Source organism: Syngnathoides biaculeatus, chromosome 9 (assembly GCF_019802595.1).
Source record: "Syngnathoides biaculeatus isolate LvHL_M chromosome 9, ASM1980259v1, whole genome shotgun sequence".
Taxonomy (NCBI): Eukaryota; Metazoa; Chordata; class Actinopteri; order Syngnathiformes; family Syngnathidae; genus Syngnathoides; species Syngnathoides biaculeatus.
Window position 1 is genome coordinate 17,415,347 of NC_084648.1, and position 21,062 is coordinate 17,436,408.

General features: G+C 43.2%; 2 protein-coding genes across 6 annotated transcripts in view; both read left to right on the plus strand.

Moving 5' to 3' along the window:
• The first annotated feature begins 1,402 nt into the window (after positions 1 to 1,402).
• uchl1 (ubiquitin carboxyl-terminal esterase L1 (ubiquitin thiolesterase)) lies at positions 1,403 to 6,149 on the plus strand. Of its 2 annotated transcripts, XM_061829754.1 has the most exons (9): positions 1,403 to 1,531; positions 1,629 to 1,640; positions 2,035 to 2,163; positions 3,293 to 3,434; positions 3,584 to 3,669; positions 4,327 to 4,374; positions 4,467 to 4,536; positions 4,599 to 4,657; positions 5,609 to 6,149. In XM_061829754.1, exons 1-9 carry the CDS (start codon positions 1,403 to 1,405, stop codon positions 5,690 to 5,692), a joined length of 759 nt encoding a protein of 252 aa, XP_061685738.1. In that variant the 3' UTR covers positions 5,693 to 6,149. The 2 variants fall into 2 exon arrangements, with proteins under 2 accessions (XP_061685738.1, XP_061685739.1); XM_061829755.1 differs by lacking the exon at positions 1,629 to 1,640 and having other exon boundaries at positions 1,449 to 1,531.
• Positions 6,150 to 8,205: 2,056 nt separating this feature from the next.
• The window catches only part of LOC133506242 (LIM and calponin homology domains-containing protein 1-like), a 41,609-nt gene continuing 28,752 nt past the window's right edge, over positions 8,206 to 21,062 (plus strand). For 3 of the 4 annotated variants that reach the window (XM_061830192.1, XM_061830189.1, XM_061830191.1), the window contains exons 1-6: positions 8,206 to 8,339; positions 18,974 to 19,044; positions 19,141 to 19,210; positions 20,329 to 20,435; positions 20,532 to 20,562; positions 20,648 to 20,758. In XM_061830192.1, the coding sequence (XP_061686176.1) occupies positions 8,250 to 8,339; positions 18,974 to 19,044; positions 19,141 to 19,210; positions 20,329 to 20,435; positions 20,532 to 20,562; positions 20,648 to 20,758 (480 nt within the window). In that variant the 5' untranslated portion in view covers positions 8,206 to 8,249. The remainder of the gene's footprint in view (positions 8,340 to 18,973; positions 19,045 to 19,140; positions 19,211 to 20,328; positions 20,436 to 20,531; positions 20,563 to 20,647; positions 20,759 to 21,062) is intronic. The other variant, XM_061830190.1, reaches the window with a different exon arrangement.

Here is a 21,062-nt window from a genome sequence, read left to right on the forward strand (position 1 = left end):
GGCAACAAAAGAAGTGAAGTTTGATTAAAACATCCAAGCAACAAAAATACACACCTATTTACAGTCTTGTTCTACACTTTGCAAGGACAAGCAAGACTTTGGCGGATAGAATTTGTCACTATTTGAACAAAAATGAGCTCCAAGCTGCAAATGTGGCTCCAGTAGTCGGAGTTTACTAACTTTCGAACGGAAAGAGTGGCACGATGTGTACTTGAATCTACCACGGCCTCCGTCAAGAATGCGGCGGAAAACCAAACAGCCGCACGGGCTAACCAGTTTTACATCGCGCAAAGATAATAATCAAACATACAAAAATGATACATTACTTCATTTCACTGAGCTACTTTATTTTGTGTCTGTTACAAAGTGATAGATTTGTCCTGGTTGTGTGTTGTGGTTGAATTTGACTTTATTTGTGTTACTTTTGGATTGGCCGGCGACCAGTTCTTGGTGTGCCCCGCCTCCTGCTCGTTGACAGCTGGGATAGGCTCAAGCACTCCCCGCGGCCCTTGTGAGGATAAGCCACTAAGAAAATTAATGGATGAATGTGTTATTTTAGGATTAGCTGGTGACCAGTTCAGGGTGTACCCTGCGTTGTCCCCGAAGATAGCTGGGATTGTCTCCGGCACGGCCGCGACCCTTGTGAGGATAAGCGGCTAGGGTAACAGACGGATGTTACTATATTAAGATTTATGTTCGAAGTTAAAGTGATGCCATAGGGCAACATCTGAATTTCCATTTTCCCATTTTATACTTTTTGTCTATTTGGCATTTGTCTGATTTAATATTCCCCTCAAGTATTTTTTTCTTCACTCATTACATACTCTTACTCAAGTATTTGTTTAGAATACTACATTTTAAAGTTATATTATTCTAAAGAATTTCCACATTGCTATTTTATATCATACATATGCATATATAATTAACTCATTTTACAAGTATTTTTTTCACTCAATACTTTTACTCAAGTATCTATTTAGAGTACTACCTTTTAGGATATTATTCTAGTCAGTTTTTATTATTATTAATATTTAGATACCGCTGACGGTTTGTGATTGGTTGCTAAACTTGTTATTGGTAAAGAAAACGAGTAAATTGAGTTACGACATTGGTGACGTGACGAATTAATGTCGCTAGTCAAGGTGCGACTGGACTCGTCGCTTCCATCTTCTTTCAAGCCATTTTGTGAATGCTTTCGATCGGAACGTTACACTTTTGCTCTCTCCCCGCTCTAATCTTTCCCGATGTGCCCCAAAATACACATTTGCCGTTTCCTTTCCGCCACACGGCGTTTTAACATCACAGCAAATCAACAAAATCGTTGTTAAAACAACCAGTGACGGCAACTGTCGAGATGCGAAAGGCCATTCGGGGCGAGCCCACCCCTCCGGAACTCCACTGAATGGTACAACCCGAGTCGTATAAATACCACCGAAATTTGCGGTGGCTGGAAATCTTCGAAGTTATCACGAATAAAACGCCGAGAAACGTCGCCGACATGGAGTGGACCCCGATGGAAATCAACCCTGAGGTGAGTTAAAATAACCGCGATAGCCATTCGCTGAGGCATTCAAGGCGACGGTGGAATAATTGATGTTTTTTTTTTTTTGTGTGTATTCTGCTTACAGGTGCTGAACAAGGTGGGTGACGAAACTTAAAAACAAAACAGAAAAACTTTGTCGCTGATTCAGTGGGTTTAAATATGTGGTAAATTCGGCCACAAAGCTCTCAACATGTCAATTTCACAATAATTGGTTCCTCGACGGTGCAACTTAAATTGGCCTATTTTGTGGTATGGAAATGTTTGCATACGCCGTTGGTTTTTAATACATTTTTTTTTCATTTTGTTATTTTTTTTTTTCCAAAATTGACTCTCCAGCCTCCTCGTGGGCTCGTTTTAGCATCTCTGCTAATAATGGGTGTGGTCTGTCTGGCCCCTGCGCTAGCATCTCCCCACTCGGCAGCTAATCTGGTCTCTACCTGTGTATTAAACTTATTATTTTTCTTTTTTTTTTTTTTGTCTCTTTTGGACAGTTGATGAGCAAAGTCGGCGTGGCCGACGGCTGGCGTTTTGTCGACGTCCTTGGCTTTGAGGCCGATCAGCTATCCGCCGTCCCCAAGCCGTGCTGCGCCCTGATGCTGCTCTTCCCCATCACACAAGAGGTAATTTAGGGACGCGAGGACTGAATTGTAGACTACAGAGGTGGGGAGGGAGGGAGGGAGGGAGGGGGGGGTTTATGGGGATAATATTTGGGTGTGGCAGTAATCCATCCAGGCCGCATACCTCTGGGGTGTGGTGATGCTGAGTTTGCAGAGTTGGCGGATGCTGATTTGTACTGGAGATGAGTCATCAGTTGATGTAGGGACCGAAAGGCTTTAGGGACCCTGGACAAGAATAATGGATTTGCCCCCCCCCCCCCCTCCCTCCTCCCAAATCCCTTACCCCCGCCCTGATGTTTTGTTAATATACCCCCGGAGTATTATCCACGAATGCTTGAACAGCATTAGTTCACAAAGTTGACAGTGGACTTCCGTCGACGTTTGATCAGGCCAGATAAATGTAAAATGCATTATCTAAACATTTTATACATTTAGTAATTATATTGGGCGTTAGTACTTGGACTCATAAATCAATTAAAAAAAAAAGTAATGATTGCTCATGTTGACAAACTAAGCTGGTCACTCATCTCAAGGTTCCACTGTATCTTATTTTGGAAAGCTGAATGCTTATGATATTTGAATATTTAGAGGGAAAAACTGCAAAATGTACATGAAGGTAAAGGTTTCTCATGACTCATTTAAAAATAAATGGCATATTGAAGTAATGTTCTAATAAAATGATTTATTTTCAAGTATGCACTGTAACGTCGATCAAATCAAAAGCGTTTTGTCATATGCTGAGCATACAACGAAATGAGTGCTTCTCTGCAAGTTGCAATAAAATAGAATTAAAATTGAAGAGCATCTTAGGTTAAAAAAAAAATAGATAAAACAAGGTGCAGTTTTTGGTTTTTTAAAAAAAAAAAATGCACAAAACTGCCGTTGCATTATATTTATATATAAATTTTGTTCTAGTTAAAATTGTATGAAGAGCAGTTGAGGGGGGTCTTCAACTTTTTTTTTTTTTTTTAATAGATGATAGACCTGCACTGAATGGTGGCGTCATTCAAACCTGAGCATAATATAAAATGTTTGCTCCTTGGTTTATAGATTTTGCATATATATATATATATATATATGCATGCATGCTGGTTGTGTGAATTTTATATTTATTTCTGAATGTGTGCCTCAGCATGACTCTTTCAGGCAACAGCAGGCGGATAAGGTGGTGCAGAGCTCGGACGCCTACTTCCTCAAGCAGACGGCGACCAATTCCTGCGGGACCATCGCCCTGCTGCACGCGCTGGGAAACAACCAAAGCAAACTCACCTTTGGTAACGTGCCGTCTTGAAGTTTGGCTCGACACGGGTGCTGAAGACAATGAAGCACCTTTTTGTGAATAAATTCAGCAGAAACTGAAATGATTGCAGCTTTTGTTTGGATTAATTTATTTTTTTTTTGAATGTTTTTTTTTTCTTTTTAGAAAGTGCTTCTGTGTTGAAGAAGTTTCTGGATGAAACTGCCAAGATGTCCGCTGAAGACCGTGCCAAACATCTGGACAAGAACCAGGTGATTAACATTGGAATGAAGTTTGTATCTATGCATAGACCCCGTTTTAACTTTAAAAAAAAAAAAGAGAAAAATTGAGCTTTACTTTTCTTGTATAGAGTTTTTTAGATGTATTTTTTTTCCCCTAATAATTAAGTACATTTTTTTTCATGTGCAATAAATTTAAATTAAAATCATTAACCCTCTCTGGACAAATGAAATTTTTTAATTTTGTAAAATCCGATACTTTCAGAAAAAGATTCTCTGGATTTAAAATTTTCGATTATATTTAACCTGTTGCAAATTTGCAACCCCTGCCCGGAAAGGGTTAAAAAAAAAAAAAGATGGAGCATGTTATGGTGGCTTGCAGTATCAAATACACATTTTCACAATAAAATCTTTCATTCTGGTTTGTAATGGACACTTGGGCCTAGTACATACTGTATTTTGATGTTGCTCATGAGGACGATAAATAATTGTGTACTTGGAATACAAAGTTCAACTCCGTACATGCAGTTATTGACCACTTGAGGGCGCCACAGACCACACGGCTCAACCCTGCTTCCAGATAATTCTGTGGTCCAAAAATAAGAATTCATATTTCATTTGAATATCTGCCGAAGTGTTGTAAGCTGTCTTTTTTTTTTTTTTTTTTAATGGAAATATCTTTTTATTCAGGCCATCCATGATGCTCACAATGAGGTTGCTGCACAGGGGCAGTGTAGGGTAAGTTGACTTTAACAATCCTGCAGGGGAATAATTTTTTTTCTGTTATAATACGGAAATATTCAATTAATTTATTTTCATAATCCCTGCAGCCAGAAGCAGATAAGGTCAACTTCCACTTTATTGCCTTTGTCAACGTGAATGGACAACTCCTTGAATTTGGTAAGGAAAATATGACTTAATGATTTGTCAATGAAGTTTTGACTGTCTCCTTTGCTATTAAGACGGGAAGATGAACGGCCCCCTCAGCCACGGCGCCACCAAAGACGAGACCCTCCTAACGGTATGGAAATTAAATTTGTTCTTTGGGGAGAAATGAATTTGGGGAAGTCTCAAAACATCTCTGGTCTTTGAATTGAAACCAGTAGAAGATTATACTGAGTTTTATTGATCACTAGTGGACAATGCTAGCTCCTTTTTATGTGTATATATGTATCCATTTTACAATGATGCCTTGACCAACAAGTTTTAATATTTTCTGTGACCCCATTTGTAAATGTAAACTTTGATCATAAATCATATTTTTCCATTGAATTATGCCATTAAACTAGTGTGGACCTCTAAAAAAAGAAAATAGTACTGTAGTTAAAAAAAAAAAAAAAAAGTTTGCGCATCATGATTTCACACTTCAATGCCCATTGATACTTTGCTCCACCATGCAACGAAGACTGTCTTTTCATTGAAACCATAAATTCTTCAACACATTTAGTGGACTGGCACCTCCTCCTCCTCCCGTTCCGCTTATCCTTACAAGGGAAGTGAGCCTGCTGCAGCCAATCCAAGCCATCTTCTGGCAAAAGGCAGGGTACACCCTGAACTGGTCGTCAGCCAATTGCAGCGCACCATAGGAAAAAAAACATTCACCCTCACAATCACACCCAAATCTTCTATTCATGTAAGTTTTTGGTACGTGGGAGGAAACGAGTCGCCGGAGAAAATCCACGCAAACTCCTCACGGGCGACGCCAATATTTGCTGCGCTGCCTGCTCTCATTCAAAAACTCGCCGAGTCAGTCTTTGATTTCCTTAAGGTTTATCTAAACTCATTTTTAGAGGAGTTTTACATAACATTTTTATTTGCACACATGCAAGGAAATTAAGGTCATAAAGGGACTTTGGTCAAAAGGGGCAGGTGCTCATCTCTAAATTAAGTCAGGTAACTTATAAATTGACATAGTTCAATTCCTCCTAACATGAATGTCTTTCTCCCCCCCCTCCCGACGATCCATGTCAAGGATGCTGCCAAAGTGTGCCGAGGATTCGTGGAGCGAGGACAAGGCGAAGTCCGCTTCTCCGCCGTGGCTTTGTGTCGTGCTTAAAATCCCTACCGGGACAACAACAACAAAAAACACTTATCTGCATTTTCCCAGGCTCTGTTCAGCAAATTTTGTTTTCAGTCAAGACACAACTGTAGGTTACGCACCTCTTGTGAACTATTAGCACAACTGTTGAAAATGTGTTCGATCTTCCCCCGTAGATGTGAACAAAAATCCCACTGCTGTTTTTTGTTTTTTGTTTTTTTTTTTTTTGGCACAAGTGCTTTTCGGACTGTTTAGACGCCTCTTGCTGCTAATTGGTTGAGCGCTGATGTCCCTCACGGCCTAAGTGTTGCTTTAAGAATGTTCGTTCACATAATGGACTCAATGTGAAGCATTTGGAGAGTGCAATTGAGCTGATTTTTAGTTTTTGCTTTACTTTGCACAGAATTGTGTGCGGGCGTGTTGCAGTGTTCTTGGCACTGTTGGTGTGGCTGTCACTGACACAAATAAAATAAAAAAAAAAAAAATGCTTTTGTGTGATGGCGGTCCAAATGATTACGCAAATGGAAGACTCTTAAATTTGTATGATAGTGGGTATCTGCAGATCCTACATTTTCCAAAAAATAGATAATCCTTCTGACAAGCTCTTAAAAACTGTACGGACCTATTAGGTGATTGCTAGCGTTGCTTTTGCACCCTGTGTTCACCTCGGGGGGGGGGCAAAAACTAATGGGTCACAGGTAATGCTTTATGTAAATTTTTAATCTGGATCTGTCCAACCCCGAGAAACATTTCTGTACTCATCCTCTAACCAGGAAGTAGCTGACAAATCTGAATGTAACTGTCTATGGACTGACTTTTGATAGTCCAGAATGAGTGGAGGTCTGGTGGACTTCAGTTTATGGGAATTGCAAAAATAAAAAATGATTTTGTAAGACTTCCCCACACTCCAGATGGGACTTGAAGGCAAGTTACTGTTGGCCAGGTCTGCACCTGTAGCGTCTTATTTGGATACAGGCTGAAAAGGTAGCACGGATGCCCTTTCCGTGGGCCATCGGAGTTTGGCGCAGTTAGTAGTGGGCAAATGCAAGGGCCCTCTGCGATCTGATCCTAGGCTACAGAAGCCAGCGTTTGAACGTCACCTCTTTGGCAGAGGAGGATCCTGAGCTGTTGTGTGAGGTCAAGACGTTCTGGCCTCCACACACGGCTTGGACTCTGGTGCCAATCCTCGTGAAAGGGGTTGGACTCCCTTCCACTCTGGAGTTGGCCACGGTGAGAGGTTGTGAGCAGGTGTGGGTACAGTTTTTGCTCCTTGCCTCGGAGCTTGTACGTTGAGGCTCACCCTGGTGAATGAGAGGGTAGCCTCCCTGCACTCTTGGGGGACGGGTGGGTCCTGACTTGTTTGTGGCTATGCACCAAACAGCAATTCACAGCGCCTGGAACTTTTTGCAGTCCTTGGCGGGGGTGTTGGAGAGCGCTCTTTGCCGGGAGTCCATTGTTCTGCTGGGGGGTTATCACTTCTCACTTGCGCAATGACAGCAAAAACCTGGAAGGGTGTGATTAGGAGCAATGGCTCTCTGGATCATAACTTGAGGGGGGTTGTGGTTTTGGACTAGATTGTCCGCGACAAAATGCATGTTCAAGCGTTGGGGTGTCCACGTTAAGAAGTTCCTCTGTGGCAAGATGGATAATATTTGCCTGAAGCTTCTAAAAGCTAAATGTTGTGGGGGTTGTCCTGGTTGACATCGGGGACAGCGGCTCTCTGGATTGGCAGACGAGGGTGGAGGAAGCGGCTGTGGAGAGGGAAGTCCGGCCTTCCTGCTGAAGTTCCCGACCCGAACTCGGAGAAGCGGAAAGAGAATGGATAGATTATATATGGTGCCATTGTCATAAAATGCTTTATTTTGTAAATACAAAACATTTGTAAAATAAATGAATGATACACCAGATTAAACATTGCATTTATTTCATTGCTCAAAATTTGATTCCAGTTTGAGTAATTTTAAACGTGTCGAAGATGGATAAATTTTCACTCAGGTGAACTGTAAATGTGGAGAAAATGGATGACGTTTGACAATTTTATTTTACACAATTTTGTTTTTTTTTTTTTTAGCATCAAAATACACAATTGTCCTGATTAAAAATCTAACGTGCTATATACTTGGCCCACACATTATGACTTGCGCAGGTATATTGTAATTCGCCGCCATCTTGGTCAGGGATTAATTAATTATCGCCACCTCACTCACTTCATCATGTAACATTGCTTTCTATTAGTCAAAGTCATTAAAGTGATACAAATATTTGATAACGAGAATGGTACCCCCGTCACCCTTCGTCCACACCCCCACACACATTCGTAGGACAGATTCCAGCGTGCGCGTCCGCGCCTCCTCAAGCGCGCTCCCGCAGCCGTGTCGGCGGAGGAGAGCGTCCACCACGCGCGCGCCCGTCTCCTGCGTAGAACAAGCGTTGTGTTATTATTATTATTATTATTTTTAGGGCGGTTTCGTGGCGGCTCGGTTGCAGAGAACCGTCCACGCGTGGCTCCCAACCACTCGGCGAGTTCCCAGCAGCGACGGTCCCGCACAGGCGGGGTCGGCCTATCCGGCGATCGATGGCCAGCCCGCCTGCAGGTCGCGACGTCCGGTCGGCGGAGGCGAGCCGGCCGGAGCCCGCCTGCCTGGAGGCGCAGAAATGGATCGAGGTAAGCGGGCACGACACGAGCCGGGGCCCGGGTGGGGAGTCGCGAGGGCGCCTGGCGAGTGGATATAAATAAATACCCTCTGTCACCTGTTCCGTGGGGAGGCTGAGTGGATGTGTCGGGTTACGACACCAAAAGTTGCCGTCCCGTTTCCGAGCGTGAACGACTCCCACGCGGATTAAAAGGACTCCTGTCGTGTTATGATTATTATTATTTTTTTAATTTATCTGCGTGTTTATTCCACGCCAGGAGCAGAAACGCCCCCTTATTCCACGGTGGTCGCCATGGTGACGAAACCGGGCCAACGTTCACGCACCAGCTGCATTCGATGATGATGAGATTATCATGTGCATCATCTGATTTTTATTCTTGGTCCTGGAAATATGTATATATGTAATATTTGTAAAGCCAGTGGTCGATCATGATTACAACACCCGTTATATGAGGTATACATACATGTATTTTGGACTTATTTACAGTAATCATGTTTCATCTGGAAGTGCCGCAAAGCATGCTGGGAGCATCATTGGAGGATTTTAATAACGTTTAAAGGGCGTATTTGTGTCAATTATTTCTTCAGTTATATTTTGAGTTATTAATATTTGCCCATTTTCTTTATCGGTGGGGTCGTGGTGTAACATAATGGTTTGTTCTGACTTTAAGGAATGAGAGCTGACAAGTGAGATGGCAAGAGCGCCGAAATGAACGCGTTGGGGAGTTTGACCTGCGAACTCTTCGGACATTTCGGTCAAGCATTCGGTCACGTGTACAGGCTTGTTGCTCATTCTGACGTAGACTTAAATAGATCACTTAAATGTCCGCAACATCAGCTAACTATGAGGCGAAGAGGGCTTAAATGAACAGTTGGACCGTTCGAGGTCAATTGGCAGTTAAACTGCACCACGTCGTCCTTTTTGGAAAGCTATTCAGTCGAATCTGCATAATTGATGTTTACTTTCATAACTCACTAGATCAAGGAGAATTTGAATAATAATGGGAAAAAATGAGGTAAAATTCAGAAATGAACGCGTTTTGTTGGCTGTTTGATTTCGGAAATTTGTCTGTGTCGGTCATCTTGGACAAACATTTGTTTAAATTTATAGAAAGGTTCTTTGGTAGGGCAAAGAACTACCGCTGATCCCCCCCAAAAATATGTAGAATAGCCACAACTGTGAGGCCCGTGTTGTGCTAGCTTAACTTCAGAACTCACCTACGCACGTCAGCCATCTTGGTCAAGTATTCATTAGAATTGGATTTTGGTTTGTTCTGGTCGAGGCACAGTCTAGATCACAAAACATTTTAGCAACTCTATGATGCGTAAACTGCTGAAAGTGAACGCATGTTGGTGGTTTTGAAACTTTAGCATGTCGTTATGTCAGCCATCTTGGTGAGGTATTCCAACCAATCTCAGAATTATGTTTTTTTTTTTTTTTTTTTTTTTAAATTTTCTTTCGCTGGAGTTAGAATAGCCAGTTGTCTCACTACAGTTGTCCGTATATTGTCCGTCAGTACCAATGTACTCGGGTTAGCTGCATACATTGAAAACTGTTTAGCTTAAATCCTACACACTAATGGTTTCCTGCATTAAAATGTCAATATTTAATCCACCCGGTTCCATCGCAGGCATGATTAGGGCGTCCGATGAAGTGAGCGTCTCCCGCTGTGTTCCTTTGTCGTCTTCCGCTGTGGAATTGTGCGAGTTTATTTTCAGCGCCGTCAGGCTGGTTCTATTTGCAGTGCTCCTGTTTTTTTTTTTTTTTTTTTTTTTTTTTTTACAGTATCACAGGTGGCAGTGACTCAGTGTATGGACCACGTAACGGCTTTCTAAAAGCGTGTGTGTGGTACACACACTCCTTGGATTTGCCCAAGTTGACTGACTGCAGTCGCTATGGCGACAGGGCCCGGGGCGACGCTCATGTGTCAGTCGTGTTTCCCAAAAGGGGACAGGGCGGCACCAAGTGATTTCCACCCCCGAGCAGGAATTAGGCCCAACAATCCTAAATGTAGTCGTCTGATGCAGTTCCCCTCCAGTCCTGTAGGTGGTGGTGGAGTATATTGCAAAGCAAGTGAATACCGGCACACAGCCCGAGTTTTTTTGGGTGGATTTGTTGTCACTTCTTCACTTGGTTCCAATGCAAGCGGACTGTCAAGAGTGACCATTAATTTGAAAATTATTGTAATTGTCAAAGTCACTAAATTTTTTTCTTGGGCCGCGTCATAGTTATGACGTCCACCGGAGCACCACTATGACTGTGAACCCATAAACCTGCTGAAAATTTTTATATAGAACATTTCAAAAGAACTATAGAACTTTAGGACCCAGGTCCTATAGAATTTCTATAGAAATTCTATTGTTCTGTAGAAATTCTATCGAAAATCCTAGCCAAAGTTCTATCGAACAAGTTCTGTACAAATTCTATAGAATTTCTGTAGAGAATTTTTAGCAGGGAAAGGGCGGCTGCGGATCACATGGTGGAGCGCGTTGTCCAGTGACCGAAGTGCCACCTGTTTGAGTCTCGGCGTTGAATGTCTGCATATCGAAGTATCCTTGACTGAACCGGAATTTGATCCCAGTGGGTCGGGCGGTACCGGGGCAGCAGCTGCCCCGTTGGTGTACGAGTAAGTACTGCATGTGAATGGGTGAATGCAAGACTTTGTGAAGCGTTTTGGGCACTGTGATGATGTAAAGTGCAGACAGTTTACCGTATGAATGAATTATCACTTCATATATTTACATACAGTATCCACAGCAAATGGATGAATAACCGGTTTTAAAACCAGAAGCCAACAAAAAAAAAATTTTGTGGAGGTGCTTCGATGTACGGGTTTAATTTGTTCCTTGACCGTGCTTGTAAATCAACCCACTCCAACGTCAAATCGTCTTTTCTCATTGAAATGAATGGAAATATCAATAATCTGTACCGTTTAACTCTCCTAATCCCCCCACCCTAAAAAACCCGTTTTAATAAGAAAAACTAGCATTCCTTATTATTGCACTTTATAAAACTTACAATCAGGACATGATTGAGTTAAATTTCTTTGCAAAGTGGGAATGGTAACAAAAATTGCCACAACATAATTAGCATTTGTGCTTTTCTCTCACAGGCCACATAAAATGATGTAGTGGGCCGCATTTGGCCCCCCAGCCACCTCTTGGAGTCCTGTGGTCTAAATTGTCCATTGGTGTGAATGCGTGAATGGTTGTTTGTCCGCTGCAAATGGTGCTGACCAGTCCGAGGTGTGTCCTCCTTCTCGCTCGAAGTTAGCCTGGATTGGCCTCCAATGAGGAAAGGGAGGATAGAACTTGGATCGCAGTTCTTGCCTGGCTTTTTGTGTATTTTGTCTATTTTTGGAATCTGGTGGGCCGGCTCGGTTGGTGCCGTCTCGGCTCAATGATGAGAATTTTGCAGTTTTTATGTTACAGTATTTGCATAGTTGCATAAAGTCACTCTCTTTTGACAGTGGAAAGTCATCCGGAAAATGTTGACCGACTGTCTGTCTATGTGTTGGGTGTGGGGGGTGAGGGGGGGGGGGGCTACAAATCCCCGTAATGCCACACACGCAGAGACGCGGCAAACGCGCGCGCCAGATGTCGCGGCCGTCCTCGGCGGCGGCGGATTAACCGAGTCCCAGACATAACGCGGCGTCTGCGCCCGACACGACGCGGCAACGCGCAGCGAGTGAAGCTTTGCGGAAGAATCGTCGCGTCCCGGCGTTGCCCTGAGGCGAAGGCTTCCGTGGGGGGTTTGATGTCATCCGGCCTCACCCAGCGTGCCCTTTGATTTACAGACCCACGACTGTCCAAGATGATGAATTACATTTTTTTTTTTCCCCCTGTGGGGAGTAGTGGGGGCTTTTATCGTTTAACTATTTATCGTTTTGACAATTTAAACGGGGTAGTGACAGTTAGGAATCTTATCCATTTAAAAAAACAAATAAAAGCTAAGACTAGCAACGTGACGAGCGGCTGCCGTATTTTCTGAAAAACATGGAACAAGCACCTCAAATGCCTCTAAAATCCATCCATCCATCCATCCATCCATTTTCTTTGCCGCCTATCCTCACGAGGGTTGCAGTGAGTGCTGGAGATTATCCCAGCTGTCAACGGGCAGGAGGCGGGGTACGCCCTGAACTGGTTGCCAGCCAATCGCTGGGCACATAGAGACCAACAGGTGCACTCAGAATCACACCTTGGGGCAATTTAGAGGGTCCAATTAATGTTGCATGTTTTTGGGATGTGGGAGGAAACCGGAGTGCCGTGGAGGAAACCCACGCAGGAGAACATGCAAACTCCATGAAGGCGGGTCCGGGTTTGAACCCGGGACTTCAGAACTGTGAGGCCAACACTTTACCAGTTGAACCACCATGCCACCCACCTCTAAAATCCTCGATGATGAAAAAAAAAAATATACGAACAATGTTCCATTTGCGGTTTGAAATGGGGAATTTTTAGTGCATGTGATAGCGTTTACATATTTTTGTTACTTGTTTTTAGTTGTTTTTTTTTACCAGATTTTTGTATAAACAATATTGTATGAAAATGTTCCCCAAAAAGGCACCCCCCCCCACACACACACACGCACACGGACACAAAAGTACAATTGTGTTTGGAACCCATCATTAATTTTTCAAAATTCTTGATGCGTTGCACTCATCAAACCACCGAACCTCAGCATTTTCACAGACCTTAATTTCTGGGTAATCTTACCACATTGCTATTTTTTTTGTAATAGTTTGAGTTTTGCACGCATATTATAACTAATTTGTGGCCACAAGCAAACATTTCTTTCCCCTCAAGTCATTTGTGGGGCTGAGTGTAAAAGCTTTTTACTTATTATTTTTTTTCCAATTCCATTGACATTGAGTCATGCTATTCACCAATCAATCAATCATACAATAAGTGCATCATTTATTAATTTCAACACTTTATCTACCCCACGACTATTTTTTTTTTTTTTGTGCTACCCTTGACCTATTTTTTTCCTTACAAAGGAATCTGGAGAAGTTGAACCAGAGTGCAGCGCAAGGCCATAAAACCGAACCAGTTTAACGTAGCCGTCATTGACGGAAAGCCTCGGAAACCGAGCGAGGGTATTTCAGCTCCGTCGAGCGAAATCCGAGCCCCTGCGGTCCCGGTGGCGGATGACTTAGCCGTGACGTGCTGAGTGGCAGCAGCAGCTACCATTTAAACCGGCGTTAAGGCGTCTACGCATGTGTGTGTAAAGGCGAACGTCAGAAGTAGGCCAAAGTAGCATTGACTTGTGTCTCGTGCGCCGCTGTGCCGCACAAAAGCGACGAGTTGTGAAACAGCAGATGACGTGTTGTCGTGCCGTATTATTATTATCGTCAATCCATCCGTTTTACTGTTGCGATTGTCCTCATTGGGGTTGAGGGTGACGTGGAGTCTATCCCATCTTATTTCGGGGCAACAGAAGCATGCTACACCCTGGACTGGTCGCTATCCAGTAGAAGGGGACAAAGTCTAACAAGGACACCATCACACCTACGGACAATTTAGTTGACAATAAACTATAATATGGCCGGCACGGTGGATCAGCTGGTAAAGCGTTGGCCTCACAGTTGTGAGGACCCGGGTTCAGTCCCGGACCCGCCTGTGTGGAGTTTCCATGTTCTGCCCGGGTCTGCGTGACTTTCCTCCGGGCACTCCGGTTTCCCTCCCACATCCCAAAAACATGGAGCATTCATTGGACACTCTAAATTGCCCCTAGGTGTGATTGTGAGTGCGGCTGTTTGTCACCATGTGGCCTGCGATTGGCTGGCAACCGGTTGGGATAGGCTCCAGCCCTCCCCGTGACCCTCATGAGGATAAGCGGAGAAGCAAATGGATGGATGAACTATAACATGAATGTTACAGTCACAGTTAAAAAATGTACGGGTGTGGTCAGTCATGCCCACAGGTATAAAGTTACGGGCGTGGTCCACCAGTCATGCCCGCGGATATAAAGATGCGAGTGTGTGTTCTGTTTGTAATTATGAGTGTACCCCTTTAAGAGCAGAGGGGGGCGGTGTCAGGTAAACTAGGAAGTAGAAGTCAGCTGAGTCGCAGCTCCTGTGTGCTTCCGTGTAAAAAAAAAAAAAAACCAAACAAACCTGATGCGCCGGATCGGTTTTCACTTTCGCTGAGAGTGTGCGACAAGTGCGCAATTGCGCAGTGGCGCAGCTCAGAGGGAACGTTGGTCAAGACGACAGAAAATAAGCGACGCCTTTCAATATCTATGTTTTTCTACTCGTAACAAATTTCACGCGCGTGTGCAGATTTGCGAGTGCATTGGCGCCCGTCTAATCATAGTGACTGAAAAAATTAGTCGGAGAAAACCAGATTCCAACCCAGAACCTCTCCATTGCGAGCCACCATTTCATCATCGTGCTGCCCGTGAGCGTCCGTTTCAGTCTCCGGAATGAAATGCAAAGTCACGCCTTGTGGGTCGAACATTTGTGCTGACGCAAGTTCGCTGAGTGAGGATTAGCTGCGCGCTCATCATCGGCGATGACAACAAAGGGATTATTTTTCTCATCCGGGCGCAGCGTTGATTTCAGGTTTAAATCCCGCACGCGAGCTTCATTCATCACAGTGAATGGCTGGTGAAAAAAATATGTATATCTATATATATAGATATATATATATTTTGAAGACAGGATCTCGTTTGATTTTTATTTTTCAGGCGTCATTGCAGATGTACTTCGATGTACGGGTTTAATTTGTTCCTTGACCACGGTCGTAACGTCAAATCATCTTTTCTCATTGTAATGAATGGAAATACCAATAATCGGGCCTGTTTACCGCTCTTAAATCCCCCACCCTAAAAAAAAAAACCAACAATATTAATAAAAGTAATGTGTGTTTTAATAAGGAAAACTACCATCCCATATTATTGTACATTTTAAAACTTACAGTTCGGACATAATTCAATTAAAAACAAATAAAAAAAAAACGTCATATTGCAGCCGGGTGTGTCCTGCCTAGAACCCAAGTAGGATTCATAAAGTCTCAACTCCTCTCCGATATTATCAGTACGTCACTAATGTGTCATTTTACACAAGAGAATAAAGAGTATATGACTGTGAGTCGGCGGCACGGTGGCTCAGCTGGTAAAGCGTCTGCCTCACGTTTCCGAGGCCATGGGTTCAGTCCCCCGGCCCCCTCTGTGTGGAGTTTGCATGTTCTCCCCGTGCCTTGCGCGGGTTTTCTCCAGGCACTCCGGTTTCCTCCCACATCCCAAAAACATGCAACATTAATTGGACACTCCAAAAATTGCCCCGAGGTGTGATTGTGAGTGCGACTCTTGGCTGGCAACCAGTTCAGGGTGTATCCCGCCTCCTGCCCGTTGACAGTTGGGATAGGCTCCGGCACTCCAAGCGACCCTTGTGAGGATAAGCGGCGAAGAAAATATTGTCTTTCTATATATCATTGCTCAATTATTATTATTTCTACAAGATGAATTGCTTAAATTGTTACCACACTGCAACATGGATGCTAATTAGTGTTAGCAGTAAGCTAGCGGGTTCTTTCTTTTGGATGTTTTCTTGTTATTCTTTGTTTAGTTTGACAATAAGATCCAACTGGGAGTGGAATTAATCTGTTTCAAATCTCCTTTTTTTTTGTTTTTTTATTAAATTTTCACTCTTAGACAAACTTCTGCACATTGTGAAGTGTGTTTAGGTGCGTACAGTGCCACCGAACAGCGCCCGTATCCCGACTATGTGCTTGCAAGTTAAAGCAAGAAAACAAACAAAAAAAAGCTTGAATGGCAGGTTCCTATGTAGACTATCCATCCATCCATTTTCTTTGCCGCTTATCCTCACAAGAGTCCCGGGGCGTGCCGGAGCCTATCCCAGCTGTCAACGGGCAGGAGGCCGGGTACGCCCTGAACTGGTCGCCAGCCAATCGCATGGCACATCGAGACAAACAGCCGGACTCACAATCAGACCTTGGGGCAATTTAGTGTCCAATTAATGTTGCATGTTTTTGGAATGTGGGAGGAAACCGCAGTGCCCGGAGAAAACCCACGCAAGGCACGAGGAGAACATGCAAATTCCGCACAGGCGGGGCCGGGATCGAACCCGGGACCTCAGAACTGCGAGGACAACACTTTACCAGCTGCTCCACCGTGCTGCTGGTAAACTAACGTGCAAAAAAAAAAGAAAAAAATTAATCACTCATCTTTCAAGGGATCATTTTACATTGATGAAGGGTGTTTAAATTCAATGTTGGGGGGGTCCGATTTCTGCGTGTTTGGACTTTTACTTTGGCTTTTTTGCTGCAGCCATTAAAAAAGAAGCGCGTTGGGGTCATTTTGTGGATTAAGTGTCACAGGAAAGCCAAAGAAAAAGCAAAACTGTTTAGCCTCCCATCTGTGTTTTTGTGAGATTTTACAGGCATTTTTTTCGCCGATTTTTAACATCCAAATGTTTATATTTTTCCCCCCCCAACTCTGACACAAAACACAACCGGATAAAATTGCACACTCAGTAGTTTGACTCTTGTTTTTTTTTTTTTTTTTTTTAATTTATTTTGGGCCGACTAAATAATGCACGATCACGCTGTAAATATTTCAAAAGGGACGAGTCAAACCGACCCCAGCAGATGCGAGCGGGACAAGCAGGCGGAATCATGCCAGACAGGAAAAGGAGAGACGAGAATGGAGTCGCCAGTGGGAAACATCTGGAAGTCTTATATAAGAGGAGCGGGGGCTGGGGGGCATAGGTCATATTTTTATGATTTGCACAAAGCGCACACGTGCGCCACGTTAAAAGGACGGACGGGGGGTAATGTAATAAATCATCAAAGTGAGCAAGGACACGGAGGGGAAAAACGACGAAGCACATCTGAGGTTTTGTTGCTATGGAAACAAATTCTTGGTTTGCGAAGAAAAGGTGAATTTGGTGACCCCGTTTGCGTCTTTTTATATGCATAAGCGAGCTACCGTCTGATGTAAATCATATTGGGGAATATATGCAATAAAAGTAATGATACACACGCGCACACGGAAACGGGCCAATGATAAATGGAAAAGAAAAGAGATTTGACTGATTCCTGTGATAATCCAGATCAGGACAGATTACAGTGAGGATAGATATGAAGTGCTGACTATGTGTGATGATGATTATGATCATGTTGATGATGATGATGATGATTTTTAACTGGCACACACGGGAACGAAGGTAACCACCGAAAAATGCACAACACTCTACGTTTGGTAGCTAGCGGCGATCGATTTATGTTTTTCTTTTTAATGTGATTTGAGGCGGTACGGTGGGGTAGCTGGTAAAGCGTTGGCCTCGCAGTTCTGAGGTCCCGGGTTCAATCCCGGCCCTGCTTGTGTGGGAGTTTGCATGTTCTCCCCCATGCCCATGTGGGTTTTCTCCGGGCACTCCGGTTTCCTCCCGCATCCCAAAAACATTCAACATTATTTGGAAGCTCTAAATTGTGAGTGCGGCTGTTTGTCTCAATGTGACCGACGATTGGCTGGCAACCAGTTCAGGGTTCAGGGTGTGCCCCCGCCTCCTGCCCCTTGACAGCTGGGATAGGCTCCAGCACTCCCCCACGACCCTTGTGAGGATAAGCGGCTAAGAAAATGGATAGATGTGATTTGAATGGGATGGCTGAATCTACTGTTCTGAACTCCTGTCTCCGTCCAGTACGACACCCAAGGAATTTGAATCCCACATTATCAAACAAATTCGACAGAGTTGGACATTTTACATCCCGTGAGTTGCACTATTGCACAAGTGTCAAACTCGAGGCCCGGGGGCCAGATCCGGGCCGCCGTGTGATTTTAGGCGGCCCGCGAAGGCAAATCATGCGTGTCAACTTCTGTGATTTTTGTGATAATCTGTAACCAAATTTCAAATTGTCATGTCATCAATGATAAAGTTGAGATATCGCAAGTATTTTTGTGTTAGCAAACATGAACAATAGTTGGGAAAACCCCATTCTGCTCGATTTCTGATTCAAAACTAGTTCACAAAGTTCACCTGGGAATATCACGACGCGAAAGATTTTCCTGGATTCACAGTCGTAACGGCCCTCTGAGGGAAAACGTAACTACGATGTGGCCCGCGACAAAAATGAGTTTGACACCCCTGCACTATTGGGGGAAAAAATATCAACGGTAGTCCGAAACCCTTGACTGATTACATAATTCGGTGTTAAATTCATTTATAAGAAGATGTCTAGTTACAGTATGTCCACTTATAGATCATGAGGCTGCAACCAAAATGAATTGCATATTCCTTTACTGCACCGGTGTCAAACTCGAGGTCCGGGGGCCAGATCTGGCCTGCCACATGATTTTATGTGGCCCGTGAAGCCAAATCGACTGTCAATTTCCACAATTCTTGTAAAAATCTTTACCAAACTTTAAAGTTTTCATATATCATAAATGATTAAGTTGAGATGTTACAAGCATTTTTGTGTTACCAAACAACAATAGTTGGAAAAACCCATTACACTTGATTTCGGATTCCAAAGCGAGTTCATAAATTATGTAAATATGACAAGATGATTAAACATTTTTGTTCCACAGTCATAGCGGCCCCCTGAGGGAAACCGGAACAACAATGTGGCCCGCGTGGGAAAAAAAGAGTTTGACACCCTTGCTTTGCTGCCTTGGCAGGCGGTGACAGGGAAGAGCTTCGGAGACAAGGACTTCCGCGGCGCGTTGGAGAACGGCATCCTGTTGTGCGAGTAAGAGCGATGACGTCACTCGCGCGACACGCGTTCATCAACCGCTTTTGGTCACTTCGGCTAAATCCGACCCCCCCACCCCCCGTTTCCAACCAGGCTCCTCAGCGCGATCAGACCTGGCCTGGTCAAGAAGATCAACAGATTGCCCACCCCCATCGCCGGCTTGGTAAGGAGACACCCCAAGCGTCGGCCGACTCACTGACAAAGAAGATTTAAAAACAAACAAACAAACAAAGTAGTACTGATAAAAATACTTAAGTTGTTTTTGTGCTGTTCTAGTACAAAGACAGATACGGATCCACTGTGCCACAAGGCCATGTAGTTGAATAAGACAAGTTAAAAAACAAAACAAAACAAAGATTATGATAAACAGTACCTGCGACCCTTGTGAGGATAATCGGCTAAGAAATCGATCGATAAACAGTAATAAAAAAAAAACACGTGTTACAAAATGAAATAATTACTAAAAGAAAAATAGGAGAAAAAAGGCAAAAAATGATGAAAAGTAGTTGTAAGAATAAATGTTATATTATGAGGATAAAGTTGCTGGAATTATGTCGTAACAATGCCGCTTTTTAATGTGGTTATAAAAATGATAGTTTTAATATTATGTGAAGAAACTCAAAATTACAAAATAGTAAAGCTACAAAATTTAAGTTCCCAAATTAAAAAAAATGAGAATACATTTGTAATAGGTGACTATACTGTGAATAAAAAAAATATTAAAAAAATAAAATATTAAAAAAGTAAGAGAATAAAATCACATTATGAAAAAAAAAAATCTTAACATTGTTTGGGAAAAAAATGATCACAGTACCCAATTTTTTTTCATGAAGTTCCATAGAATATAATGTACTCGAAATATACCGTGTCATAAAATTATGAAAAAAAAAAATCATTGTACAAGAAAAACTATCCCTAATATTCTGAATCTCAAGTCAGAAGAAAAACTGTCATTCAGTTATGTTACAAGAAGGAAAAGTTATAAAATTATTTAAGAAGAAAGTTCACGAATGAGAAAACGTAAAAACGGAAAAATCTGAATATTGCCATAACATTTTTTTAAATAAAATACATTTGTAATACAGTATTACAAAAGCACTTCTTATTGACACTTGCAGTATGCAGTGTACTTTTTTGGCGTGTTATTTGTTCATCGTCACAAGATGTGCTATCATCTGCTTTTGGCACCCTCCAAATCTGATCTCCACCCAGCGCAAAACTCCGACGTCATATCTTGTTCCTTTTTGTGGACCATATTGCAACGCTTTTATTCTCCTCTAGGACAACCTGTCCGTCTTCCTGCGGGGCTGCGAGGAACTCGGCCTGAAAGGCTCGCAGCTCTTTGACCCGGGAGACCTCCAGGACACCTCCATCCGAGCAAATCTCAAGTAAAAAAAAAAAAAAACCCAGAAAAAAGCATTTGTTCTTATTCATCATGTATAGAGTACATCATAATCATATTCAACAATCTTCTCTCTCAACAGGGACTCCGACTGCAGCCGCAAACTAAAAAACGTGAGTCGTGTCTTCCCCTCCCTCGCCGTAACCTTTTAAAGTACAGCAAGTCCAATTCCGATCCCCGGGTTGCGTTTTTTTACAGGTCCTGAACACCGTCTTCTGGCTGGGAAAAGCCGCCAGCGGCCGCACCTCCTACGGCGGACCCGCGCTGGACCTCAAGGAATTTGAGGGGCTGCTGGCGAACATGAAGGTGGTGAGTAGGGGCGGGGGGGGGGGGGGGGGGAGGACCCGGTTTGATGGATCCACAGTAGCCAGAGAGCGGTTGCGGGGGGGTTGTTGACGACATTCTTTTCTTTCGTTTCACTCCTGCTTCAGGGCGGCAAAATGCACAACTTCACTGATCAGATTCGACGGGATTTATGCCTTTTAATTCATACTTCACGTTGAAATTTTCTACCAGAACTCAAGCTCCATTTGAATAACATCAACTTACTCGAGTATCAGATACAGGAATAAAATAAAGTCATGAATGATGGAATGTTCAGAGCACTACCGAG

Excerpts from the sequence above, each read along its gene's own strand:
- uchl1 (XM_061829754.1), top strand. The coding sequence starts at position 1,403 with ATGGTACAACCCGAGTCGTATAAATACCACCGAAATTTGCGGTGGCTG. Across the intron at positions 3,435-3,583 it reads CCAAAGCAAACTCACCTTTG|AAAGTGCTTCTGTGTTGAAG; the intron begins GTAACGTGCCGT and ends TTTTCTTTTTAG. Across the intron at positions 4,375-4,466 it reads CTGCACAGGGGCAGTGTAGG|CCAGAAGCAGATAAGGTCAA; the intron begins GTAAGTTGACTT and ends TAATCCCTGCAG.